The sequence below is a fragment of the Oenanthe melanoleuca genome, chromosome 17 (genome assembly GCF_029582105.1).
Source record: "Oenanthe melanoleuca isolate GR-GAL-2019-014 chromosome 17, OMel1.0, whole genome shotgun sequence".
NCBI lineage: Eukaryota > Metazoa > Chordata > Aves > Passeriformes > Muscicapidae > Oenanthe > Oenanthe melanoleuca.
The window spans coordinates 7,962,174-7,989,540 of NC_079350.1; the positions used below are offsets into that span (position 1 = coordinate 7,962,174).

Sequence of the window (27,367 nt, forward strand, 5' to 3'; positions counted from 1 at the left end):
AGACAGATGGGTTTGATTTTCTAGGGCTAAAATAATGATTGATGATCTTTAAAGGGAAAAGGAAGCAGGGGAATAGGAGGGAGGGGGGGAAGAGTGGGAAGATAATGACTGTTATTTCAGAAAACAGTTGTAATGTTCCCCTCTGGGAGGGATGTTCCCCCCTCAGCAGGGTGTCAGGAAGGGCTCTGCCACAGCTGGGGCTGGTGAGCACATCCCTGCCCTGAGGAGGCTCTGGGGAGCCCTTTAACAACCAGCATTTTGGCCCTGTTTTACCAAAATATTGGGAGAGGAGGGATAAATCTCACACAGAGAGACTGAGCTGCATACAGCCAGGCTCTGTCCTGCTGCTGCTGAGGAGCTTTGCTCACCAGGGGCCTTCTGGGTCAAGAAAATAAAGGCAGAATAAGCTAGAATTGCCCAAATACATATATATATATATATGGACACAGAGGGGTTTACTGCATTTGTATCACTTCTGAGCTCCAAGAAGCAAATAAATACATGCCAGTGTATGGATGGGAGCTCATTAGAATGCTGGCACTTGCTTGTACCTCAGCAGTGCCTCGGATTAATGTTTTTGTCTCACGCTGGGGAGGTTCCTCTGTGAGGAGAGAGGATGCCTGGGCACAAAGGGGGGTCATTAGGGCCTTTGGAAATGCTCCTCGGTGCTCTGTGGCACTGAGCCACCAGCTGATGGTGCTGCCTCGGGCCAGCAGTGCTAGGGATGCAGCTTGGGGCGCTGGCTCTCACTTCTGGAGGCATCCAGGCACGAGTGGTACCTGGAGCAGCTCTGGGAGAGGGTGTGGTGGCAGCTTCCCTCTGTGGTTTTAGGAGCTGGGGGGGATTGAGGCTCGTCTGTACCCAGAGCATCACCTCCAGCACCCCACACAGAAATCTCTGACTAGAAGGCTGCTGTTGTTGAGAAAACAGAGTGGAATAACAAAAAGGACAGTTTACTCTCCACAGAAACACTTTATTAAGGATTCTGGTTTTTTTAAACTTAATAACGGAGGAGAGGAGCTGAGCTGAGCAGCTCAGGCAGGCAGCTCAGGTGGAGGAGAGAGGATGTTCTCCCATCTGGGGGATCATGTCAGGAATGATTTGCCTTCCAGTGACCCCTTGCCCATCTTGCTGCTAATGAGCTTTGCAAACGAGAAAGTGAGCAAAGGCTCCTTTTTTACTTTACATGAGCAAGGGCTTGTCCAGGTATTTATCTTCCTAAGGCACAGCCTCTCACAGGTTCTGTTGTGTGCTTGTGTTCTTTCCCCCTGAAGGTGATCCAGGAAAACTCCTCCCATTGTGGTTGCTCTGGCTGTGCTGGAGATGCTGCTGGTGATGGGCAGAGGAGCCCAGTCCTGGTGGCAGGAGGCCACAGGTGCCACATGCAGTGCTGGGGTGACAGCAGTGGCACATTTTGTCCCAAAACACAGCCCCTGTGGATCAGTGAGGCTGGATCTGGTGTATTCCCAGGGGTGGCTGTGGCCCTGCCAAATTTGCCACTCCATGTCACCTTGGAGATGTCATTTAAAAGTGAAAAAAAGCCTGTTTCATAAAACAACAGATAAAAATAGCACTTCCTGTTCAGCACATCCATTCCCTGTACATACTCAAAATTCAGTTGCTGACTGCAATCACAGTAATAAGGACCTGAGTGCTCTGGGATCAGAGGGGATGGGCTGGTGTCCAAACCGTGTGGAGCTGCTGGTGGTTCCTTCTCCTCAGACCCCTGGGCAGCAGCAGGGTCAGAGCTTGGAGCTGAGGGTCATGTTTAGCCTTCAGGACCTGTGTTATCACTGCTAAGACACAACAAGAAAAGAAAGTTTTCTTTTCCAGTGCCAAGGGCAATTTTCAGGCTTGTCAGTCGGCACAGAGAAATCAGTTCACTTCTGCATAGATAGAGTGGATTTGCAAGAGCATGGAATTATATTTGTATGGTAACAGCTTCTCCCTTGGATTCTGAGCAGAGCATGAACTGGAGTCTCCTCCTGTATCACCTTTTCCTCTCCATAGCATGGATTAAGCCCCAGACCCTTTTCCATGCTCTGAGCTGTATTTCCTGGTCAGATCCATGGATAAAGGATGGGAATTGGAAGTGAGTGTGTGCAATGTGAGCCTAACGTGGTGAACCACAAACAGCTTTTCATTTTGAATTGCTGGGTAACAGTGTGTGGGATCCCTTTGCTTCCATGGTAAATAAATCCATGCCTGGTGTGGATGAGGGGTGTGCAGAGGTGTTTGACCAGGACCTGCTGGGGCACCAGCTTTCCTCTCTCCAGGGTGGGACGTGCCACCCCTGCTCGCCCAGACAGAGTTATTGACCGAGCTGCTTATTGATTTTGTAATCATTTTCCAACAGAGACCCCCGTCCTGTGTCACTGCCAAGGCAGATCACAAATTGAACTGCACCTGAATTGATGAGGCATTGATTAAAACTCACCGTAATTATTGGTTCTCTGCTGCCCAAGCCAGGCAAATCAATGTCAGCAAGAACAGATCTGCTCCTTTATAAAAGCCCAGTGAGCACAGAGTGAGAGCTGGCTTTCCAAGCCCATCCAGAAGCCCAAGCTCATCCATCAGGGGGTCAGGATTAGCACCAGCTGGCTTTTTCCATGGTCGTTTCTGACTCCTGTGGGCAAGAACACAGTTGTACTCAAATGGACTTCAGTTTTCCCCTCTGATTTATTGGTGGGACATCCCAATGGGAAATCCTCTGTTGCAGGGGCAGGGAGGTGTGTTACAAAGATTTATAAGCCTAGAGAAGCTTGGCTGCCCCAGGAAGTATCCAAGGCCAGGTTGGACAGGGGAGCCTGGGGAGGCATCCCTGCCCATGGCAGGGGAGTTGAGCTGATTTTTAAGGTCTTCTCCAACCCAAATAATTCTGTGATTTGTTGTGCTCAGTAGTTGCTTCATCCACCTATTCATCCCTGCAAAACCATGAAGAGGCTGGTGTTGCCTGGCCAGCACTAATTGCCAAGTTTGCTGATTCCCCAGCTCTCCTGAGCAGGGACACATCCTGTGTTTTCACGTTGTCCCCCAAATTTTTCTGTCCCTGGAGAGCTCCGTGCTGCAGCAGAGCAGCTGACTGGAGAGCCAGCTCTGCTCTGAGCAGGGGTGGATGTGGAGAGACAGGAGTGCTTTCTTTTGCAAATGCTGTGCTGAGCTATTTGCCTGCTCTAATTAATGAGTATTAGGATGCATAATTATGAACTGAAAGGAAGCACGTTTAAGAGCCAAAACTGGAGGAATATCCCAAGGGTGGCCTCAAGCAGAGGAGGACGAAGGGAGGGAGGGCTTTGCTGACCCACTAACCCAGTCACTGGAAAGAACCATCTTCTTCCTCTGAGGGCTGGAGAAGGTGCTGAGCTCAGCACAGGGATCTGTGCCAAGGCAAGAATTCCAAGTGACAGCTCCAAAAAGCCGTGACTGATCCTGTGGTCCTGTAGCTCCTGCTGCCTCACAGTCCCATCCAGCTGCCTTCAGCACCCTGGAGATCCCCCAGGATCTCTGGAGGGACCATGAGCAGAGCCCTGCCCCCTGTCCCTGTGGGTGCAGCAGGGAGGCAGATGCTGTGGAGGAGATGCTGTTTGCAGCCAGCCCTCCCCGTGTCCTCCAGGGAGATCCTCTCTGCCAATTTGCACAGCTCTGCTCCTGCAGCAGGGCCGGCAGACAAGGAGGAGACACGGCAGATAAGAGCTCTATCTGCAGAGTCACACTCTCATCCTGCTGCTGTTTCCCAGGCAGCTCCAGGGTGGTGAAAAGCACAGATTGTTGTCAGTGTCCTGTCCTCCTTCATTATTCTGTATATGCATCTGGAAAACCTCCTGCTCCCAAGTCTGCTGCTGCTTCCTGCTGCTAATTCCGGAGCTGTGTCTTTGGGATCCTGCCTGCTCTGCAAGGATGGACAGCATCCTATTCCAGAGCCCTTTGCTGCCAAGATCCTTTGGATGGAAAAGCCTTGTGCCTTCCCTTCTCTCCTTACCCAGTGTCCCCAAGCATGGGGGTGAGATTTGCAGCCTTCAGAGCTGAGGGCACAGGAGGCAGTGAGGGATCTGAGGGACAGCTGGCTCAGAGATCAACACATCCCAGTTGCTGCAGGCAGGGCAGAAGCAGTTTTGATGCTGCTGCTGTAGGGAAGGGGCACAGGGTTTCTAGGAGGTGGAGAGAAAGATGGGGATGAGCCTTAGGGTGGGACAAGTGTGATGGTTTTAAACTGAAGGAAGAGAGGTTTAGATTAGATGTTAGAATGAAATTTTTCCAGTTGAAGGTAGAGAGGCCCTGGAACAGAGAAGCTGTGGCTGTTCCTGAATTCCTGGCAGTGTCCAAGGCCAGGCTGGACACTGGGGCTGGAGCAGCCTGGGACAGTGGGAGGTGTCCCTGCCATGGCAGGGGGTGGCACTGGTTGGGCTTTAAGGTCCCTTCCAACCCAAACATTCTGGGATTCTGTGATGGCTCAGGGTGGACCAGGACCCCCTAAAGCCCCTTTCTGCTGTCCCTGTTTGCTTTATAAGTAACCAAGCATGAGCAAGGCTCAGCAGCCCATCTCCCAGCAGGACCCTGCTGGTGCCAGTGAGTGCAAGGTCCAGGGTCTCCTGAACTTTTATTAATATGTACAGCATCTTGCTCACATGGAAAATTGATTTTCTTTTTTAAGCACAAAGTATGGTGGTTTTATAACCTTTCTTCTGCTTGACAGAGGCCGTTTATAACCTGCCTTCATCACTACCTATGCTGGCTCCAGTCTAACTCATCTTCAGGAAATTCCATAATGCATTTTTAATTGGGAGCTGCTCCCAGACAAGATTTACTTATTTTTTCAAGGACTGGCCTTTTTGTTGTCATTTGTGTGCGTGTCTGTTTGGTGAAAAGGGATAAATAACGAAAGTGGAAGTGTGGTTTAATCTGGGTGACAATTTATCGATGGCATTTGCTGCCTGCTGGCTTTTGTCTTTTGGGGCAAGGAAAACAAGCTGGGGAACTGGAATTAGAAATTAGAGCCATGGTTCCCTCAGCTGTGGAAAACTGACGAGCCTGGGCTGCCATCCTGGCTGCCCCCAGTCCTGTTTCTGCCATGGGCTGGTCCTGCTCACAGATCCTTTTGGACACAATCCCAAAGCCATGCTTGCTGACCTGCCTGACATCATTGTTGAGATGGGTTTCTAGGTCATTCCCAAGCACTGAGATGGTTCTCTGGGTTGGTCCCAGGTACAGTTTATTTCTGGGCTGCACTGGTGTTTTCTGCATTTTGGAGGAACAGGGAGCAAACAAGCAGAGGGTTGTGACATTTTGCTGCACACTGGCTTGAGGCTTTATTGCTGTGTAGTTTTGCTGCCCCAAGGATTTCATCATCTTCCAGAGGGAGGATGAAGGAGGAGAACAAATCCTTGCCCCTTTCCCAGGGGCTGTGTGAGGTGATGCAGGGCTTCCCCACCCATCACTCAGGACAGACTCATTCCTTCAGATGGACAAGGAGTTCAGCAGTGCGGGCTCTGGGATGGGGTGACCCTGGGGCTCCAGGGTGTGGGAGGACACACAGGTGACACTTGCACGTGTCCTGTCCCTGCAGTGCCCCGAGGAGCTGCGGCCCATGAAGGATGGCACCGGCTGCTACGACTTCTCCAAAGGCATCGACTGCTCCGACGGCTTCAACGGCGGCTGCGAGCAGCTGTGCCTGCAGCAGAGCCTCCCCCTGCCCCACGACCCCTCCTCCAGCACCATCTTCATGTTCTGTGGGTGAGTCCCCTCTAGTCAGGCCCCTCCAAGGCTCCTCAACGAGCAAGCCCTTCCCCATCTCCATCCCTGCCACCTCCAGTGCCACCCACCCCAGCCCAGCCTGCAGCTGAGTGTCCAAGAAAAAGGCTGAGGATGGAGCAGCAGGGAGTAGAAGCACCTGGTTTTCCTGAGGGAAGTGTGAGGACCAGTGTGAGCAGATGCACCTTCCTTCTCTCCCCCACTGTGTGACAGTACAGTTTGATCTGTGACTCACTGTGAAGGGACCCAAAAATTGAACATTGTGTGTTGGAGGGGAAGGTGTAGGATTTGTTTAAAAAATACTGCTTTTAAAATTTACTTTTTTTTTTTTTCCCTCCCCTGTGCCTCCCTTAAAAATAGAATCTCATCCCTGATTTTGGCCAGGATCTTATAATCCTACACAATTTAGCATTTTCTCTCAGGAAAATCTCCCTGGCTGCAGTGTGCTCTAAAAGGAGCTCAGTGATTATCTGGCTTTGTGCTGCACAGCTGCAGCCATCCATCCCCTGCCCCAGCCCCACGGCTGCTTCACCCTCCCAGGCACACGCAGGAGCCTCCTCCACGTCCCAGTGTGGCAGATTAGGATGAAGAAGGGGGATAAAAGCCCTTTTGGAAAGCAAGAAGGGGAGTGAATTCCTAGCAGTAACTCTGAGGAGCATCCATCAAGTCCCGATCCCTGCAGGTGCAGCAAGGACCTCACACAGCTCTGCCTGCTGCTGCTTCCTGGGAAGAGCAGCCCAGGGAGCTCTGATTGTGCCAGCTTTCCTTTATTTATCTCATTTTTGCTTGTTTGTTGTTGTTTTTTTTGTTTTTTTTCCCCTCACTACCCTTTTTTATTATTGTTTAGCAGCTCAGAGTGACTGAGTCACGAAAACAGAGCATGTTTTCTGCTCTGTGCAGAAATTCATATGGGCACCAGCATCCTTTGAGGGGAGGCTCTAGAAAATCTTGGGGCATTCCATGGTCTCCATGCACACCCACATAATTCTGCATCATTTCAGCATTGCATCCCCAAGGACAGAAACTCTTTTTTTTTTTTTTTTTTTTTTTTTTTTTCTCCTCCTTTTTTTTTTTTTTTTTTTTTCCATAATCCCTTTTCAAGGCCAAGCTGTGCTTTGGGAACAGGCAAGGAAAAGTGTGACAGACAGGTGGGAGTTGTGCTTGCAGTAAAATGCAGAGGAAGGGGAGAGGGAAGCAGGCCTGGGTTGAGGTGGGGTTGGTGTTACAGCACTGGGGCAATGGGGAGGAAGGAGAAGGGAGGGCACAGTGGTTTCCCAGTAAGGTGGGAGCTGAGGAAATGGCTGGTGGAAGAGGAGGAGAGGCAGGATGGCACATTTACAAAAGATCTCACCGAGGTCTCCAGTGTCTGTAGTTAAATCACATCCCTGCGGCTGCCTCAGTTTCCCTTCCTGTCAGTTGAAGATGAACATGTGAATCTTACCCAGAATAGCCTGGAAAGTGGGATCAAGGAGCAGAGGAGCACCCAGGCAGGAGCTGCTTCCTCACAGGAGGGTGCTAGCTGGAGGAAGGTGCAGGAGCTTGATTTTGCTTTGCTGTGGGCTGGGGAATGTTTGTACCTGAGCAGCACAGTGGGCTCAGCTCTGCTCTCCAGCACGGGGGCAGCTCCAGGCTGGACAGCATGGAATGGTTTAGGTTGGAAGGGACCTGAAAGCTCCTCTTATTCCACCCCCTGCCATGGGCAGGGACACCTTCCCTCAGGCCAGAGTGCTCCATGCCCCACTCACTGGTCACCCAAACCGCCAGGGCAGAGGATTTGGGCTCTGTGACCCTTCAGGTGTCCAAAGAGGTGCTGGTGGTGCCCAGCAGAGGCTCGTGGGTGGGCTGCTCTGTGCCTGGCTCGTCTCACCTGGCTGTGGTGCCCCACAGGTGTGTGGAGGAGTACAAGCTGGCCCCAGATGGGAAGTCCTGCCTGATGCTGTCTGACATCTGTGAGGGCCCCAAGTGCCTGAAGTCAGAGGCCAAGTTCAATGACACCCTTTTTGGGGAGATGCTGCACGGCTACAACAACAGGAGCCAGCACGTCAACCAAGGGCAGGTGTTCCAGATGACTTTCAGGTATGTCCTGGTTCTGCTCCTGCTTTTGGGAATGTCAGGGTGGTGAGATGGGACTGAGGTCCAGTGGGACAGGGCCAGCATCTCTGATTTGCTCCTGAGGGGAAGAGAGCAAGAGGACAAGAAGCATCCATGGCTTTGCTAGCTGCTCATCCTTCCCTCTGGCAGCAGCTCAGGACCCTCCTGGGCCAGTGTGTGTCTTGTCAGATGAGACACATCCAGCTGAGCTCCCTGGGCCTTTCTCAGGAGTGTTCCCTCATCTCTTTCTGAACAGTGATGTCTTCCATCTCCATGATACCCTGCAACAACAAGTAATTTGATGGTGTGTTGTAAGAAAGCGAATTTCCTTTGCTGTGTTCTCAGCTGTACCAGCTGGTTTTATTCAGTGCCCCCATTACAGCACTGGGAGGAGCTGTGGATATAGCATGATAAATAATGTAAATGAGCTGAAGGTAAATGCCTTCACCTTGCAGGGCTCACAGAGGAGAGCTTGCTGAATTTAGGCTGGCAAGTGAGTTATTTCGTTATTTTTTCTTCAGGTCTTCTGAGTGCAGCTGTGTTTTATCAGGTGTAAGCCTGATAAAACTCTGTGAGTTTTGAAGCAGCAGCACTAATGACAGTCAGGAGACGATCTAGCCCACATCCCACCCAAGCACAGCTCTTCCCTGCCCAGCACCTGTTTCTTTCCTGTTCAGGCACCAAGACCCCATTGCTGCCTTTGATTTTAGCTGGAGCTGTGGGTCCTCATCCCTGCTGCCCACAGAGTTTTTCCAGGTGTTTTTGCCCAGCTGATATAAACTTCCTTGGCTCTGGATTCAAGCTGAACTCTGGCTTTCTGTCTCTTGATGACAGAGGCATTTCAAGCTCCATCAGCACAGAGGTGCCACAGCCAGTAGAGTGCTTGGAGCCAGCAGAGCTACAGCTTTGCTGGAAGTGAGAATTGACAGGACACAAAGGCAATTTTCCCAGTAGACTCCTCTTTGCTTTCTCTCCCTCATGTTATATTGTCACTGGGTCCATCAGAGCAGAGCAGGGCTGCAGAGATGAAGTTTTCCATGAGCTGCTGCAGCTAAGGGATGCTTTGTTGATTCCAGGTAGCAAATGTATCCCCTGTTCTCAGGGCTGAATTCCATCTGGGAAGCACACAAGGATTGTCTGTGGAGCTGGTTTATCCTGGGGCATGTCCTCAAGTCTTCCCCTTTGAGGGCACCCTGAGGATGGCAGGTTTGGGCAGTCCTGAGCTGGACCTGGACCAGTTCCTGCCAGGGTTGCCCTTGGAATAAACACCTGAGGTTTTGAGATAGCATCTTCCAGGGGCCAGAAAGCACTCCCTGGGCTCTGCCTGACAGGTTTTGTGGTTAAAAAAGGGCTGTTAGTCCTTCCCAGGGCTGACACCACTCCTGCCACGCTGGCTGGGTGCGCAGTGGGGAGAAGCTTTTCCCAGTGAGGATCTGTGACAGCCAAGTTCTTTGTACATCCTGCTGTCACACACAGGGCTTTCAGTCTCTTTAGTCCCAGGTGTGCCAGCAGTGAGGGCAGGAGAAAGCAGGTCTGAAGCAGGAGCTGCCTGCAGAGCTGCCCACGTGGTGGTGAAGTGGCTCTGCAGAGCTCGCAGCCTGGAGGGAGGCAGCACATCCTGCTCCAGAAATGCTGCCAGCAGCCTGCCAGGTCAGCACAGCTGCCCTTTTCCCATCTGAGTGTAGGCTCCAAAAGCAGCAGGCAGTGATGAGAAGGGCTCAGCTCCCTGTGTCCTCCCCCTGGCCAGGCTGCCAGGGGTGTCACGGGTTATGGTGCACAAGCACCATTGCATCATCTCTTAACAAGGGGAGAGAAGGAGGTTAATGGAGAAGAAATTATTAACTAAAAGATGTAATTTGCCTCTGATTTTCATAGATATTCAAGAACCTCTCTGAGCATTAAGACACCAGCTGTTAGAGAAGCCCTTAATTTGGTGCATTTGAAACATAGCAGGAAGCTGCCTAATACTAGGGATTAAAAGCCTGTTTCTGCGAAGTAGGAGCAAGAACCTGCTATCAGAACAAGGGGCTGAGTATTTTAGAGGGATTTATGACTGCTGGGATCCTTCAGCTATGCAGATGTGACAATCTTTTGAATGGTGTCTGCTTCCCATGTCGCCACATCTTCAGTGTCTTTAATAAATAGGATATTCTCAATCTGCCAGGCATGCCAGCATGGGGCTGGGAGGGAGGCTTTGTGCTGGGAAAAGCTGCCTCACACACCCTGGCCTGGGCAACACTTACCAGTTACTGCAGAATCTCCATCCCCTGGGGGTCAGGGGGGTCTCTTTGCCACCTATGGGGCTGCAGCACTGATTAATTTGAGTTTCTGCTCTTCTGGTGGCTGCAGAATGGGCCAGGTTGGAAGGAACCACTTTGGATTTTTGGCACAGGATTGAATCCAGGCAGTTCTTGAATAATCTAGTGAGGCAGACTCCACTCTGTCTCTGGGCAATCTGTTCCAGTGCTTGGTCACTGGACAGTGAAGAAGTTCTTTCTCAGGTTCAGATGGAACTTCGTGGGCAGCAGTTTCTGCCCATTGCTGGTCCCATTGCTGGGCATCATTGAGTAGAGCCCGGTCCATCCTCTTGGCACCCCCCTGGCCATGCCCAGCACATCAGTGGGAGGTATCAGGTGTAGCAATGATGGCTTTATGGTATCTGACCAGCTGGAAAGGCTGGGGTTGTGCAGGGGGTACCTCCAGGATGGGTGTGAAGGTGCAGCACAGCCTGGGAGATCTCAGACCAGTTGTTGCAGTCAGTGCTGCTTCAGATTTTGTGTTTCCTCTTTAATGTATGTCATTTTATCCAAGGGGCTTAGGCATTTATCCACAGATAAAAGAGCTGTGTGACTGAGATGGTAACACCCAGGGGATGGGTGGAGGAAGCAGATAGAGCACCACAGCATCCCTGCAGCTCTGCTCCAGCCACCAGGAGTTAGGAGCTCTGTGGGCAGCTTCTTCTGTCCAGAGGTGGCTCAATAAGCACTTCTGTGGGGGCTGGGGTGCTCCACTGCTCTGTTGGACATGCCAGCACCAAGGCTGCTGCTCAGAGGAGTGCACCATGGCATCGCTGCTGCTGCTGCATTATTGCAAGGATTTAAATCAAAACACTCCTCCACTACTTGTCCTGTGCAATCCCTTATGGGCACTTTGGGAGAGGACTCACCAGAAGCCTCCCTTGGTCCTTCCACTGCTGAGCCAAAATAAGCCAAAATGCACATTTGGAGCCATCTTCTTCTGGGCACCCCTCTTCTTTCCTTAAAAAAGGTTGTTCCCATTGGCAAAATGCTCTGTGAGGTTAACAAGTAGATGGGATTGGAGCTGATCTATTCCAGTCACACCTCCTGGTCTAGCTGGGAGGCTCAGCAATGGATGCAGCTCACTAAAGACTGGATTAGAGTGATTTTCCCCCTGTTGCCTCACGGTGGGGCAGAGCCTGAACTCTGTGCCGTTCCCAAATCACTGAGGAATTATTTTCCAAATGGGTTGTTTGTTCATTCTTTATCTGTTTTTTGTGCTGTCTCTTTGCCATGAGGGAATAGATATTTTTGTTTAAAAGCTGTTTGCAGTTTCAGACTGTTGCTTTTATGCCATTAATATGGAGAAATCCCAAAATACTGCCCATGGAGCCAGCTTTATTTGCTGGATTATTGCTGCATGGCAAACAGGATGTCAGGGCAATGGGATCAGCTGTCTGCTCTTACCAGGGTCCCTTCCCACCCCTACCTCTGCCTCTCATCCTGGCTCTTGCTCCAGGACACAGGAACACCCACACAGCCCCTATTTGATTCCTCCCAGCAGAGATGCAGCGAGTCCAGGGAGTTTCAAGGTGTTGAGGGCAGATAAGGAGCCAGAATGGTTTGGTGTGGAGGCAGGGAGAGCATTCATGTTGGTGCTGCCTCCCTGCCAAGCACCAAGTGGTTTCCCTTCTCCACAGCCAGGATGGCTCGGGAGGATCCAGAGCTGCCAGGCTGTGCTGAGCACCTTCCTGCAAATTGGCATCACCCTGCCCTCTGCCACTCACTCCCTGGAGGATGCTGTTCTCCCTTTTCCCACTTATAAAACAGGGCTGCTGCCTCTTTCCAGCCTTGGGGAGGGAAGGGAGCAGGTTGGAGGTGTGCTGAGGTGCCTGGGGTGTCAGGGGTGCTGCAGGGAGGGATGGGCACTGCTCCAACTGCTTCCAGCAGCTCTGCCTCCACACAGCTCCCTTCGTGCTGTCAGATCACTGACTTGATGCCTGGAATTGTCATAATATTGATGGAGAGTTTGGACAGTTAATTTTGAATCTGTCTCTTCTTCCCCTCGGTGCTTCTCATCCCTTAATAAGCCAGCACAGTGGTGGCAGGGTGAGCTGGCAGCTCAGGGCCATCCCTGAGCTGTTTTGGGAAACATCTCCAAGCCCCCATTGTTCACCTGGTGCCCTCCCACCCGTGGTGCTGCCAGGGACTGGGATGGGGGCTCAGCTTCACATCTGGCTGTGAGAGGCTTTGCTCTGGTGCCCCTGGCTTGGAGCCCACAGGGCAGCCCTGGCAGGGACATCCTGCTTCCTCCTCAGCAACATGTCTGTAAGAGGTTAAATTAACACCATTCCCCCCTGTTTTTCTCCCTCTCTTTGAAACCTCCAAGCACAGGAGTTATAATTTGCTGTTTATTATTCCCATGCTGGCGAGCCCAGCATCAGCCCCTGCACCAGTGCCTTGTTTACCTATTACCCTTCAGGCCAGGATAATGGATGGATCTCTTTTCCAGTGGCTGCCTTCCATTTCATTCATCTTTTTATTGTTTGTTGCTGCAGTTCTATTACCTGTTCACAACTTTGAAGCCTCAGACACGCTAGTTGGAAGCAATGATGTCTTTCCAAGCCAAGCTAACACCTCATGCCATGGTCCTGAGTAGCAGCTAAGGGGTTTTTAGGAGCTCTGTGGAGGTGGGATGTATGGGGTGCTTCAGAGCCCAGACACACTCTGTATTTTGAGCACATCTTCACTGGCCAGGCTCAGCAGTGAGGTTTATTCCAATCCAGTGTATAAATGACTCATGCAGTTAGCACAGCATTCCATCAGTTAGGTCACTGTTGCATCCCATTCCATTTTAAAGTTCTCATCCCACCAAAAAGGGTGACATTGTGTGGCTCTGAGCTGATGGTGCCCAGTCTGCAGCCACGTGCTTCTGCAGGAGGTTGGGACCATTTTTTGTTCTACAAAAATAAAAACAGGTGTAGTGTTAGACAATGCAGGGTCCAGGGTGGAAGGGATGCTTTGTAACAGAGATTGTTCAAGTACTAGAGGTTCTCAGAGTGGTTCTGCACCAGGTGCAGGTAGGATTTAGGAAATGGGCCACACATCCTTGGTGAACATGGACATGGCCATCGCAGCCACCTCCTGCTCCTGCTGCCCCATCCCAGCTCTGGATGCACCTCTGAGCTGCTCCATTTCATTCCTGTCTGTGCAGGTACAGGGTAACCTCACAGAGTCAGTCTCTGCTGTTTGGTCAGTGCCTGTGAGAGCCCCACTGCTCCCAGCATGTGCCTCAGCCCAGGGAGGAGGAGGAAGAGGGATGGCCACAGTGGAAACTGCCCCTGCAGCCAGAGCCCAAAACCAATTGTACATCCATGTTTGTGAGGAAGAAGTTAATCAGAGGGTGGGCAGGCCCTGGCACAGGGTGCCCAGAGCAGCTGTGGCTGCCCCTGGATCCCTGGCAGTGCCCAAGGCCAGGCTGGACAGGGCTTGGAGCAGCCTGAGATGGTGAAAGGTGGTGAAAGGGGGTGAAGGCTCCTACAGACACCAGCACAGTCCAGAAGCAAGGCACTGCTGTCAGAGACAGTGCCAGCACCCAGTGGAGCTGATGGAACATCATCCCTGGGCTTTTCCTGGCTCAGGGACCAGAACTTTCCTTTCCCTGGCAGTGGAGCAGCTGCCCCCGCAGTGAGGGATGCCAGGGATGTTCCTCCCCCCACACCCCTGCTCCCCACTCCCCCAGCCCCAGCCTGCACAGATGTTTGTATTCTCTGCAGCTGATGAAAATATTCATTATCTTGTTAGCGGCTGCGGCGGGGGAAGCGCAGATCTGCATTCCCGCAGCTGATCCACACAGGGAGCAGCACTGCTGGGGCTGTGCCAGCCAGGAGCTGTCTGCCCTGCCTGCCTGCTGCTGGGCCCACGAGCATGGGGAGCAGTGCCAGGGCATGCAGCTGCAGCACAGAGGACAGCAGGGAGAGGGGAGGGTGCCTTGGGGCTGGGGCTGTGTGTTAGCTGGGTTGGGAGGCAGCGAGGAGCAGTGCTGGTCCCTGGGCAGGGGATCTGAGTCTGGGAATGCTGCTGAGGTGTCTGTGTGTGTGTATGGCTCTGGAAGCTCCTTGTGGGATGGGAGGTGCAGGGTCTGGGGGAATGCTCATCCTTGGGAAGGTGGGACATGGGTTCTTCCTGCAAGGAGCCTGCCCTGCCATGCTCAGTCCACTCAGTCCCAGCTGTCAGGGGGCTCCCTGAGGTCTTCTGAGCCCACCTTGTGAAAAGTTGATGGAGACAGCCATAAGGATTTGGGAGAGAGGCCAGCAGTGTGCCCAGGTGACCCACAAGTGGCATCTTGGCTTGTGCCAGCAATAGTGTGCTCAGTGGGACCAGGGCAGTGATTGTCCCTCTGTACTGGTGAAGGGCACCTCAAATCCTGGGCTCAGTTCTGGGCCCCTCACAAGAAGAAGGACATTGAGGTGCTGAAGTGTGTCCAGAGAAGGGAATGGAACTGGGGAAAGCACAGGTCCATGAGGAGCAGCTGAGGAAGCTGGGGGTGTTCAGCTGCAGAAAACCAGGTTCAAGGGGAGACATTGAGAGGTTGGTCTCCTCTCCTGGGTGACAAGCAAGAGGACAAAATGAAAAAGCCTCAGGTTGCCCCAGGTAGTGTTTATACTGGATATATGAAAAATTTCTTCACTAAAAGTGGTGTCAAACCCTGGCACAGACTGCTCAGGTCTGTGGTGAAGTTACCCTTGGAGGGATTTAAAGATGTGTGGATGTCACACCTGGGACATGGTTTAGTGGTGGCCTTGGCAGTGCTGTGTTAATGGTTTCACTCAGTTGTCTTAAAGATCTTCTCCAGCCTAAATAATCCATGATTGTACAGACAGGAGAGGAGGGATGAGAGCTTGGCACTGGGAACTTGCAGAGCCAAGAGCTGGGCTCTGCTCCCCTCCTGGGTTTGGTGATCCATGTGCCATCCCTGCTTGTCACTGCTCCCTTCATGGTGCCCAGCACTGCCAAGCCTGCCTTCACTGTCCCAGCTCCTGTGGCACCCAGGAATTTTCCCCTTTCCCTGTGCTGTGAGGAGCAGTCCATGGGATGGCCTCACTGGCCTGCTGGCCCTTCCCATCCCTGACTTTTATGATATTAATTATAATGGTGTTACTGCACAGTTAATCTGCATTATTAAGAGATGTGGTGGAGATTGGTTTTATAATAACAGCTCAGATTTATGGAGTACCTTTCATCCCAGGGGGCCCTTATTGGCTTTATAGCCTTGCAGAGAGGAATTGCTGCTTCTTCATTCCTCATCTCACAAGAGCTGCAGCTGCTCCTGGGCCGTGGGAGATCTGTACCCACTCAGGACACATGAAAATACAGGTTATGTTCAGCTGAAGAGCAAGGGGAGAGTGAGACAGGAGGGTTGGAGCCAGTAAATTGTGGCCACACGATTTTAGGATGTGATAGCAGCATTTCTCCATGGCCCTGTGGGTGCTGTGCTGTCCCCATTAGCTGGGTGTGGGTTTGTGCTGCTCACACCATGGGGCCCCTTCAGTGTGACCTCCAGGGACAAGGCTGACATTCAGCAGCCCTTCCTGCCCTTCCTTGCTAGTGCAAGCACTGGTTGATGGAGATTCCCCATCCAGGGACTGAATCAGCTTGACATTGACTTAGCAATGCAAATCCTTGCTGCAGGCAATGCAGTCAGGAGCAGTCACCAGCGTGGGGAAGCTGAGCACTCCACAGCTATGCCAGCTGTCGAGCCATACCTGCTTCCGAGGTAGCAGCAGGGCTTGGATGCAGTCCTCAGTGCTGAGAAAATCTTGTCTTCCCTTTTCCCATCCCAAGCGTCCTCTCCAGAGGTGGAGGATTTGCTGTTCTGCCTGTTGCAGTGTAGGTTGTGCCTGCATAAACCTGAGAGCAAGTCTGGGTTTGGGCTTGGGCCCCATCAGTTGTGCCCAGTGTCCCAAACGTGGTGGAGAAGCTCTGCTGGGAGCCCTCCTGTCCCCTGTGGCATAATCCAGATTCCCTAAATCTTCCTCTGCCCCTCTTCCTGGGCAGTGTGACCTGGTTTGGAAGCTGGTGGCTCTGCAGAGGAAAGCTGGAGCAGATACTGGGGACAGTCTCCATCCCTCTCCCTCCTCCCTGTGCCCCAGTGATGCTCTTTGCTGTGCTCTGCCCCTGCCTGGGCTGCAGCAGGAGTGTCCCAGGGGCTGCTGCCTCCAATAACAATTCCCTGGAGACAAAACCTCGAGGTGTTTGTGCTGGTTCATTTCTCCCCCAGCACGGGCTGCAGGAGCCCAGCACAGGCAGAGCAGCCTCTATTCCTCCTCCAGCTTCCCAGGGAATGCAGCCACTCACCATCTGTGCCCGTGGGCAGCAGGAAACATCTGGAAGGGGTGGCAGCACTGCCACTTGTCATCAGGCAACCGGGGTGAGATGGCTGCAGAGCTGGGAGGAGGGAAGGGACGTGGGGAGTGCTCCAGGCACAGGAATGGGGCTTGGCTCCTGGCACCACAGCTCCCTGGGATGGCAGGGGTGAGGTCACTGCAGGTGCTGTCACCTCACCCTGTGCATAGTTTTGTGGTTCTGTAATTAACTTCACACACAGAAGCACAGCTCTGCAGCTGCAGTCACAAATCCCAGCTAATTCTCCATATGCTCTGGCTGCCTGACAGTGCTGCTGCTCATGAGGCGTCCCCTGCCTGGCACTGCCTGTCCCTGTCCCTTGGGGACACCAGGCTGGTGATGGTCTGTGCTGAAAGAGCCATGGGCTGGTCAAACACCCTCCCTGCAGGCACTGGGGTCACCCTGGGCTGGGGTGGTGGCACAGGGATGCTGGCACAGCTGGAGCCCACGCTGGAGCACAGGAGGTCTGGTGTGGAGGGGAAATGGGAGCAATAACTGTGCTGAAATGACATTGTCAGAGTGCCAGCATATGAAATGTGTGGTGGTACTGCAGCCCTGCCATTGCCTGTGGCTGTTTTTCTTCTGCTTCTAATGACTAATAGAGAGAAGACAAAACAATTTCTATTAGTTTCTCCCACGCCGCAGTGGGTTTCTTATTTTCCAAACCTCATTAGAGTTTGTAATACCATGGTGGTAGTCAAGAGCAGTCCGAGTCACCCTGGGGGGAGAGAAGAACTGAAGAGATATGATGTGCAGCCCAGTATTAACACTGCTCCTGGCTCATTTCCAAGGTCCCTCCTGATTCCTTTCCAAACCTTTACGCCTTATCTTCATCTTAAAGGTTAACAATGAAGCTTAGGAGAGGGGGAAAAAAAAGAGAAATGTTTAAGATCTCAAATTGTTAAAGAGAATGGATGTGTGTGCTGAGTGGAGAGCTGAGTCTGAATTTACATTGGAAAGGCAAATATTAATATTAAAAGGCTGTGCTTGTGCTTCCCAGGGCACCACAGCTGGGGTGTGGGTTTCCCTGGAAAGCTGGGGCTGCTGGTGCACAGAGAAGCTATTGGCTGCAGGATGCTGTGCCCAAATCCCAGAGGAGCTGGATGCAAGTCAGGCACCAGCCTCCTTGGGAAGCCCCAGCAGGCAGTCCTGGCTCCTCTGGAGTCAGTGGGAGTTTGGCATTTGTCACCTCCTTACAAACCATGCCAAGGGAAGTGCCAGGTGTGGAACTGCTGGAGCAGCACTGGGGAAAGGATGCAAACAGCACCCAAACAACCTGTGTGAGAGGATCCACAGCCTTGGCTCAGCTCAGAGCTGCAATCAGCACCCACAGCACGTGGCTCCAGCTCCCTCAGCTTGGACAAATCATTCCCAGAAGGACTCTGTGCCCAGGTCACCCAGCAGTGGCCACAGCCTGGTGGCAGGAGCTCTGTGAGCTGCTCCAGGTCTGTCTGTCATCCTCTCCATCCAGTTGTGAAAGAGCTGGAAGTTGCTGAACTTATGGGAGCTGACAAGGTCAGAGCCTTTGGCTGTCAGTGATGACAGAGCTAATGGAGACAGACACCTTGAAGAGCAGATCTATGGAGCAAGTCATGGATCCTCCTGGCAGAGTCTGAGCAGCTCCAGCCCCTTGCAGATGGGCTGCATCCCTCCATCCACAGGTACTGGGCATTCTCCAGACCTGCCACCCAAGGAGGGATGGCACACAGCCCAGATGTGCCATGGTGACCCTGCTACCATGTTCTAGCTCAGGACAAGGCTGCTCAAACACTGTGAGGGTGGGCAGGGCTGGCACAGGGTGCCCAGAGCAGCTGTGGCTGCCCCTGGATCCCTGGCAGTGCCCAAGGCCAGGCTGGACACTGGGGCTGGAGCAGCCTGGGACAGTGGGAGCCCTGCCATGATAGGGGTGGAAAAGATGAGCTTTAAAGTAAGTCCATTCCAACCCTGTTTGAATCACAAATCTGTGATCCTATGATTATTTTGCCACGAGTGTTTCTGATTTTTGCTCACAGCTTCTCCATCTCTCCTCTCAGAGTGAATCCTTTGTGTTTCCTTTAGAAATGGCTTCAGGAGAGGATGCACTTCTCTCCATGATGGTGATTCATGAACTGCATGTTCACTGTCAGTGCCACAGTGCTGGGCACTGCTGGCTGAGTTTCCCTCAGTGCTCAGTGGTTGCTGGGCTTGTGTGGCCCCAAGGGGGGCTGCAGTATTTGGGATGTTTGGAAATGCTCTTTGTGGATGTGTTTGGAGGTGCTCTGACCTTTCTGGGAGGGTCAGGTTCAGTGTTGGCAGAGCACAGTGCTGATGGAAATGGGTGCAAGAGCTCCCAGCCCCATGCAGGGTTTTGGGGCTCAGCCTGGGGCTGTGTGGAGGGGATGGTGAGCAGCAGCCATGCAGACACCTCACACCAGCCCAGCAGCACCAGGGCTTCTGTGGCCCAGCCTGGTGTGATTTACCTCCTGAAACACCTCAATTTAAATGCTAATTCTCCCTGAGCCAGGAGTAAGGCAGATATTGGATATTGCCAGGCTGTTTGTTCCTGGCACTGAAGTGGGACCTGGACAAGCAGCACAAGGACAGGAGCCACCCACAGCATCAGGGGCTGCTGGAGAGATGCTCTTGGTGCTCTCCTTTCCCTGCAGCTTGGTCCAACCACACTTCAGTGCAAACAGTGGTTAAGGCTGAGAGCTGGGGAACTGAAGGGGCTCCAGATCCTGGCAAAACCTGACTGGTCCCTCCTCTTTTATCCTGCCTTGTTCTACAGGAGTGAGGCCTTGCTGAAATTAATGCTCAGTAAATTTGGAGTAAGTAACTGCTGCTTCACAGGGTTTGCATTAAACCTTTATAATTCACTAGTGCCTGAGGTCATGGAGACATGCTGGGGGAGATTTACAGTGTGCTTACCTTCTCCTAAGTGCCTGTGGCAACAGGACACCCTCTTTTCTGTCTCCCAGTGACTCCAGATCAATTTTTTTTTTTTGGTGATGACAAGCTAAAAGGAAGCCATTTCTCAATGTCCCCGTGTCAGGCTGGGCTCTGCTGATCTTGCAGCCACCCCAGCAGGCAGCTTCTCCAAGGGAAATTTGGGTGAAAAGCTGGCACTAAATAACCTCAAATCCATCATGTTCTCCCCGAGCCATTGTGGGACAGAAAGAAATAAGATTAATAACTAATTCTTTGCCATTCTCTCAGGCTTGCATAGCAGGAAGGGCGGCCCTGGAGTAGTCACTTTGCTGAACATAAGCTTGCTGGATGATAATGTGATTAACATTTGTAGCTGTGCTGGCTCAGATAAGGGTAATTAAATCTCACGCTTCAGGGCATAAGCTAATCACTTGTGGGGTCATTTTATATATAATATTTATATATTTACCCCACCATGAATATACTTGCCCAGGTGCTGTGGTGCAGGGTGTGCATTCTCTGTCAGTGTTGGGTGGAGGCTCCATGTCAGCTGGTGCTTGGAGTGTGCAGTGGGAGTTTTACAGCTGCAAGGAAGGGTTGGTTTGCAGAGTCCATCCTCAAGGCCGTGTCCTGTGGGAGCAGAGTGCCAAGGGAGGAAGTCACAGCTGACTGGGCTGAGGAGGAGAAGCTGCTCCTTCACCCAGAGGTGTTTCTAACAGGAAAATGAAATGCATGTCAGCCACCAGCTGATCTTTCCCTGCTGCAGGCCAAAATCCCACTGCCAGCTTGGCTCTGGCTTTGAGCATCTCAGCAAGGAGACATGGTGTCCCAGGGCCAGCAGAATTGTGCACGGCCCAATCCTGGAAGACCACAGCACTCCAGGGCCTGCATTGGGATCTGCTCCCCCAAACCCCATTTTTCCCTGGGATATTGGTTCTTTCTGGAGGTTTCCCATGGGCTGTGTGAGCTGCTGCCAGCACTGCAGAGCACAGCAATGCAGCCCAGCACTGCACCACGGCTCTGCTGCATGACCTTGGCTGGGTTATTAAAGGTCACAGTCCCCAAAAGCAGGGCTGGTTGGTGTGTCTGGGTTCAGGAGGACAGGAGAGCAGTGGCACAGCAGGCTCTCTGCTCCTGGTGTCTGAGCAGCTGCTAATTGCTGCCACCCCACCAGCACCCTGAGAAGTGGGAGCTGCTGTCATGTTGTCTGTGTCACCCCAGGCAATGGGTGAATTGTAGGACTCAGCTGAGGATACACCAAATGTCCATCAAAGCCAGGATTTTGAACTCAGTTTAATCCAGGCAACTGCCTTCCTCCTCAGCCCACCCTGCCAGTTTCAGAGCTCTCTAAAGCCTTTGGCCATTTGACCTTTCCCAGCATCAGGGTCGTTTATAATCAGTTCCCTCCAAGGCAGGCACGTGCTCTGGTTGGATGCAGCTGGGAGAAACTGCATTTCCTCGTGTAATGACTCAGTATCTGCAAAATGCCTTGGGAGATGCTCAGATCCCAGCAGGAGAGCGCTGTGCTGGGGAGTGGATTCCATGTGCAGAGAGCTGCGTGCTCACTGCTCCAGCGAGCAGCTGCTCCACTGGGGAGATGCCAGGGGCACAGCAAGAGGCACAGGAGGATGTTGTGGGGCTGGCAGGTTTGTCTGCATCCCAACATCAGGTTATCCCACTGGAATAACCCTGTGCACCCCAGGCCTGGCCCTGCACCCCTGCAGAGGTGCCCCAGTTGGAGACACGTGTGACAGCACGTGCACGGTGATGCTGTCACATCCCTCCCCCATCCGTGTCCCTGCCCCTTGCACAGAGCCCCATGGCTTTGATCTCAGCTTCCAGAGAGCCAAAAACTCTGGCAGGAACTCTTTCTGTGCCTCCACAGTGAGCAGTGTGCAAGCCTCAGGGTTATTAAGAAGGGCCTGTGGAAGAGGAGCTGCAGCCAGTCCATGGGATGCAGAGCCCAGCAGCAGTGTGCCCTGCCTGGGTGTCCCCATCACCATCCTGCCCTGCAGGCAGGGAGGACCCTGCAGAGGGGCTGTGCTGTGCCCAGACCCTCTGCCCAGAGGGTGCTCCCCCTGCATGGCTTTGGCTCATCCCTGCCTTGGGATGGCAGGGAGCAGGGGCCTGGGGGTGGGGAGAGCTGGAAGAGGTGCAGGAAGGGTTTGGCAGCAAGAATGCACCGTGGAAGTGCTCCTGAAGTCCTGCCTTGCACTGCTGCTCCCTCCCATGATGGAGGCACATTCCTACTCCTTGGCTCCCACTTGCCCCTGGTTTTCCCTTGGCCTTTTGAGTGTGGAACAATTGAGCAAATGCATGAGTGGTCCTGCAGAATGTGGCTGTTCAGTAAATATCTTCTCATAGAGGCAGCAGCTTAAGCAGCAGCTGCAGTGTGCAGGTCTCCTCATGCCTCAGCATTCCCTCCTGAGCTGCCCAGGCATGGAGCACCAGCCCTGCTGGCTGTCCTGCTCCTGGATGAGCTGGGATATGCCCAACAGTTGCTTTACAGGCTCGTGGCATGGCTAGGTGGTGCTGAGATGGAGGGGGCAGGAGGAGATGCTGCCTCTTTCTGTCTCCTCTGCCCCATGTCAGGGTGCAGGGTGCTGGATGAACATGAGCTCCTGGCACCTGCCATGCCATCTCTTTGTGTCCCTTGGAGCATGCCTGGTCTGTTCCCTCATGTGGGACAGCATCTGGGAAGGTTCCATCAGCCTCCTTCCTGGGAATCCCTCTCCTGCTCTTCTCAGAGGTGGGACAGGGGCTGGGCAGGCAGGGACCCTCCTGGCCCCTGTGCTGATGCTGGTGCTGCTCAGGCTGAGCTGCCTGTCAGGAAGGCACAGTCCCCATTCTCCAGGAAGGCAGGCAGGCTCCGTGCAGCTGCATCCCCCTCTCCCAGGAGCAGCACCACGCTCCTCCATGGCTTTGGGATTTGGCAGTGCTGATGTTTTCCCTTTCCTGCTAAGGCAGAGCAGCAGACACACCAACATGCTGTTCCCTACTGACTTACCTTATTTCCAGCCCTGTTTCCCACCACCCACACGGCTCCCAGCTCCAGCAGTAATTGCAGTTCCCCATTTGGAACTGCTGTGACAGCAAAGGGCTCAGAGCAGCAGAACAATCCACCACGGGGATCCTGTGCCCAGCAGGATCAATTGGAGATTTGTAAGCACATTGTGAGTGAGAGGCTTTTCCCCTCAGAAAAATAAGGCACTTTTTCTTTTCTACACTGAGGCAGTGCAGAAAGTGAGGCTCCTGAGATGCAGGCAGGTGCTGGTGGCTCTGAAATGGGGGTGTAGCATGAGGAAGGCTGCCTGTGCAGCCAGGGACTCATGGAATGGTTTGGGCTGGAAGGGACCTTAAAGATCATCTTGTTTCAGCCTTCCTGCCATGGGCAGGGACACCTTTCCACTAGACCATATTGCTTAAAGACCCATCCAGTCTGGCCTTGAACACTTTCCTGTGCCCACTCATGTGTCCCTACCTTCAGATGCTCCTCCCTGTGCTCCTCTCCTGCCTTGGGGCTGGGAACATCCCCAGGCTGGTTGCACAGGGCTGTGGCTTCCTGCTCACCTCTGGTGCAGGTTGCAGTGGCCACATCTTGGCCCCAGAGCAATGGGAGGATCCTAAGGAAGTGTTCCCTGAAGTCAGCATCTCGCTGTGCTGGGACCCATGGAGGTCTCAGGGTGTCCCCAGTTGTGAGATGACCACAGGATGATGGATCACCCCCCCAGGGACAGGCTACAGAGGGTAAATCCAGGGAAGGTGAGTGAAATCAGCAGCTGTTTAAAGGAAAATAGTATTACAAAACTGCAGCTGGGGCAGGTGGTGCCAGTCTGAACCTCCCCCAAGCTCCTGGGGCTGACCTGATTTTGCAGGAACCTCCCTTTCTTCTGCTCTGCTGCCCTTTTGTCTCCACACCCAGAGGATATGAAGCCTTCTGGCCTATATTTTGGCTCTAAGATCAATATTTAAAATGCCCCCTCCTGTTTCCCCGGCGCAGGCGCGAGGCATTTCGCTTACTGGGGGAGGCAGGTCTCCCAGAGACCTGTCTGTTCACCATTTCAAATCATTTCCCTGGTACCGTTGTTCTAGAAACAATTCATTAGGGGCCTATTATACAATGTTATACCTGCCAAGGTTAGAAAAGATCCTGCACATGTGGTAAAATTGCACTGTGAGCTGTACACGAGAGTGGGGTTTTTTTTGTGTCTGCCTGTAAAAATCACTTTTTCTGCCTTTTGGAGGGCGAGTCACTGGTGGGGGTGAAAACTGTGGGGGTGATGATGCTGCCTGGGGAGCCCCAGCAGAGCTTGGTCACTGTCCCCATGAAGATGCTGCAGGTGCAGAGGGGCAGTTTTGGGGTGTAGCAGCCATTCCTTGTTCCTTGCCCCCTCTCCAGGGGCTCACTTTGAAAATCTGGGCCAAACCCAGTGGCTGGGTCCCCAGGCTGAGAGCAGTTGTGTATTTCTGGAGCACTAACAGAGCTGCAGTCCTTGGGGAGCTCATTAGGCATCACCTCAGAGGGCTGGCTGGTGGGGAGGCTGCAAACCCCATCCCCTGGCAGGAGATCCCTGCTCCAGGAGATGTCCCCACCCTCCTGAGCCGCCTGTCCTGGTGCCACCAGGGCAGCCCAGCCCCGCTGCCCGGCCGTGCCCTGCATCGTTGCTTTGCAGTTGTCTTTTTCTCTCTGCAGGGAGAATAACTTCATCAAGGACTTCCCCCAGCTGGCTGATGGCCTCCTGGTGATCCCTCTGCCCGTGGAGGAGCAGTGCCGTGGTGTCCTCTCAGAGCCCCTTCCTGATCTCCAGCTCCTCACAGGTACGAGCTGCCCTGGGCTGTGTCACAGGGGAACAACCTCTTCTCCCACCCTGCATCCCAGTGTGGCTCCTGAGGGGCATCATCACCCCCTTTGTGCCATCCTTCCCATGGGCCTGGGGCAGAAATTACCTGAGGGATGTGTGTGTCCATGCCAGCAGCATCTCCATCCCTGTGAGCTCCTGGCAGTCACAGCCAGCCCAGCGCTGGGACCCCCATGGCATCACCACTGAGGTTTCCATGCCTTGCACCCCATTTCTCACCCCTGCAGCACGTGGCAAGGTGCATTGAGCATTCCCCAGAGCATGGTCAGCAGTGACACCCACCTGCTTTTCCTTTGCAGGGGACATCAAGTACGACGAGGCCATGGGGTACCCCATGGTGCAGCACTGGCGGGTCAGGAGCAACCTCTACAGGGTGAAGCTCAGCTCCATCACACTCTCTGCAGGTGAGGGATTCCAGGGGCAGGGAAAATCTGTCTGTGTGGTGGGGGCTGGTTTTCTGCACCAAGCAGACTTTTCCCACCTCCATGCTCTGTTCCCAGCACTGCTGCAGAGACAGGCAGGGAGATTCCCCTCCTTTCTCACAGGGGGAAACTGAGGCAGGGAGTTTGTGCAGCAAGAGGTGAGGTCCAAGCCAGGAGGAAGCCAGTAAGCAGCCAGCAGAAAGGATTTGTTTTGGTGTGGCTGTTTATATGTGTAGAGAAACCAGTCAGTGCCTTAAAATGGTGGTTTCAAAAGGAACCAAAGCACTTGGAAAAGCAGGTCATGTAAAGCAGGGAGTCACAGATGAAGAAGGGGTGGGTAGGTGGATCCTACAAAATGTCAAAACATTTCACTGCCACGTTTTTATAGCTACACATTTTGTTTCAGAAATGCTGAAACATTTTGTTGCAACCTGAAATGTTTTGCCTTTTCATTTCAAAATAGCATTTTTTATTTAAAAATCAAGGAGTTTTTAAATGGAGAGAGAAAGAAAAAAAAAAAAAAAAAAAAAAAAGATTTAGTGCAAGCAGGCTGTGCAGCCCCAAAATGAAATAACCTGCTCAGAGCTGAAAAAAAAATACGTGGGTTCAGCTCAAAATGAATTATTCTGGCTTTTTTATTAAAACAGCCTTCTCTTTCAATAAACCAACCAACCAACCAGCCAGATAATCTCATTTTGGTGACAGTTATGACGTATTTTCTTGCAGTATGTTTTTGTTCCACCACTGAACCAAAACGGAGCTTTCAGCCAGCTCCAAGTGATGCTGAAGTGCTGTGAAGTCACCAGTGTCTCCAGGATATTTCATCTCCATGGAGCAGCAAGGGTCCATGTCCTTGCCCCATGCCAGAGGTCCCTGCTGTCTGCACAGATCTTGCACAAGTGATGCCTTGACCTTTGCACACCCACAGAGCTGCCACCAGCCCAGCCCTGCATGTCCCTCTGGGCTGTCTCCAGCTTCCCTAAAAATAGTTACCAGTTGTGCTGGGTGTTTGCACTGGGGATGGAACATCTCTGGTTATGGACACAGCCAAGAAAAGGCCAGGCACATCCTCTGGGGAGAGTGCCACTGATGTGCCAGCAGCCTGAAGAACAGACAAGCTGGCAAGGACATGTGTGTGTGCACATGTGTTCCCATGCACATCCCTGTAAAATTATCTGAGAAATCTCTTAGGGAGAGCAATCATAGAAGGAAGTCAGAGCCCCAGCCTGGGGTTATAACAGGTTGTGGATTCTAAAGGATCAGGTGGAGGCAAAAGAGGAGGAACTGCACCCATGTGGGGCTGTGTATGACCTGAGCAGGGAAGCTCTGGGGCTCCTTCCAGCCCTGCCTGGCTGACCTGCCCACCCCCTGCCTCCCTCCCACAGGCTTTGCCAACATCCTGAAGATCCTGAGCAAGGACAGCAGCCGGGAGGAGCTGCTCTCCTTCATCCAGCAGTTCGGCTCCCACTACATCGCGGAGGCGCTGTACGGCTCCGAGTTCAGCTGCACCATCCACTTCCCCAGCAAGAAGGTCCAGCAGCAGCTCTGGCTCCAGTACCAGAAAGGTGAGGAGGGTGATGGGAATGGGCAGGGCCACAAACATCAGGTGTCACGTGCTGGTTTCCATCCCTCACCCCCTTTCCCATACACCATCACCGTGCTGGTGGCGGGCTCAGGCAGGAGGCTTGTCCCAAAATGAGTGCCCAGAGTCAGGTGGCACATGCCATTGGCACCATCCCTGAGCCACCCTGCCTGCTCCTGCCCTTCAGCTTCCACTCTCTGGCTCCATCCTTGCCCAGGGTGACCCCTTCCCCACGGTGACCATCGTGTGCCTGGGGTCAGCTGATGGAGATGTGACATAAATGAGCTGTCTCAGAATGGCTTTGTTTTATTGCTTGTGACAATGACAGTCTTTAAGGAAGTGCATTAAATCAATAGCAGACTCATTGTGCTACACCATAAATAACGAGACACATCATTAAACAGGGCAATAAACTTCAGGACTTTGAAGTAATACAATTAGGTTATGTTTATAAAAACTCCCTTATCGCTGTAGCCTTCCATTTGCCAATTCATCTCTCCTCCAGGGAGTTGGGGATATTCCCTGGCTCTGATATTTTCTATTTAAAAAACATCTGTGGTGTATCACAGAGCCCACCTTAGGGCTGATGGTGACAGAGGTCATCAGGGCACTTGCATCCTGCTCTGGTGGCACTGCCCCACTCCCTGGAACCCAGCAGAGAGAGGTGCTCTCCCACACTCTGCCTCCCTTGCTCTTGGCTCATTTTCTTCTCTGTTTTCCCAGTGTAGCTTGTCTTGTAAGCGTATTTATAACACCCTGTGCTCGTTTGTTTGGGTTTTAAATAGTGATAAATGAAGTTTGCCATAGCAATGCCCCTGTTTAGCAGGAGGAGGCACGTGGAGGTGGGTTGTTTATGTACTCACAATGTTATTAATCACTCGGGAGCACTCCCTGCAATCCAGGGGCAAATGTGTTGCTGGGGAGCAGACCCTGAGTGCCATCACCTGGGACCAAACCAAACCCAGACAAGGGTTTCTCAGGAGAATGAGAGGTGGGAATGAGAGGCAGCTGCTGCAGTCCAGGCCTGGCACAAGCACTGCTGCTGTTCCACAGTGCTGGGGCCAGAGGGGACATTAACAGCACTTGATCTGGTGGTGAAATATCTCCCATTCCTTC

General features: G+C 52.7%; 1 protein-coding gene across 1 annotated transcript in view; it reads left to right on the forward strand.

Annotated features, from left to right (window-relative positions):
* ASTN2 (astrotactin 2) overlaps window positions 1-27,367 on the forward strand; it is a 309,920-nt gene that overhangs the window by 170,542 nt on the left and 112,011 nt on the right. The window contains exons 12-16 of the mRNA XM_056505281.1: window positions 5,564-5,730; window positions 7,636-7,824; window positions 24,082-24,206; window positions 24,547-24,651; window positions 26,055-26,234. Coding sequence (XP_056361256.1) covers window positions 5,564-5,730; window positions 7,636-7,824; window positions 24,082-24,206; window positions 24,547-24,651; window positions 26,055-26,234 — 766 coding nt within the window. The remainder of the gene's footprint in view (window positions 1-5,563; window positions 5,731-7,635; window positions 7,825-24,081; window positions 24,207-24,546; window positions 24,652-26,054; window positions 26,235-27,367) is intronic.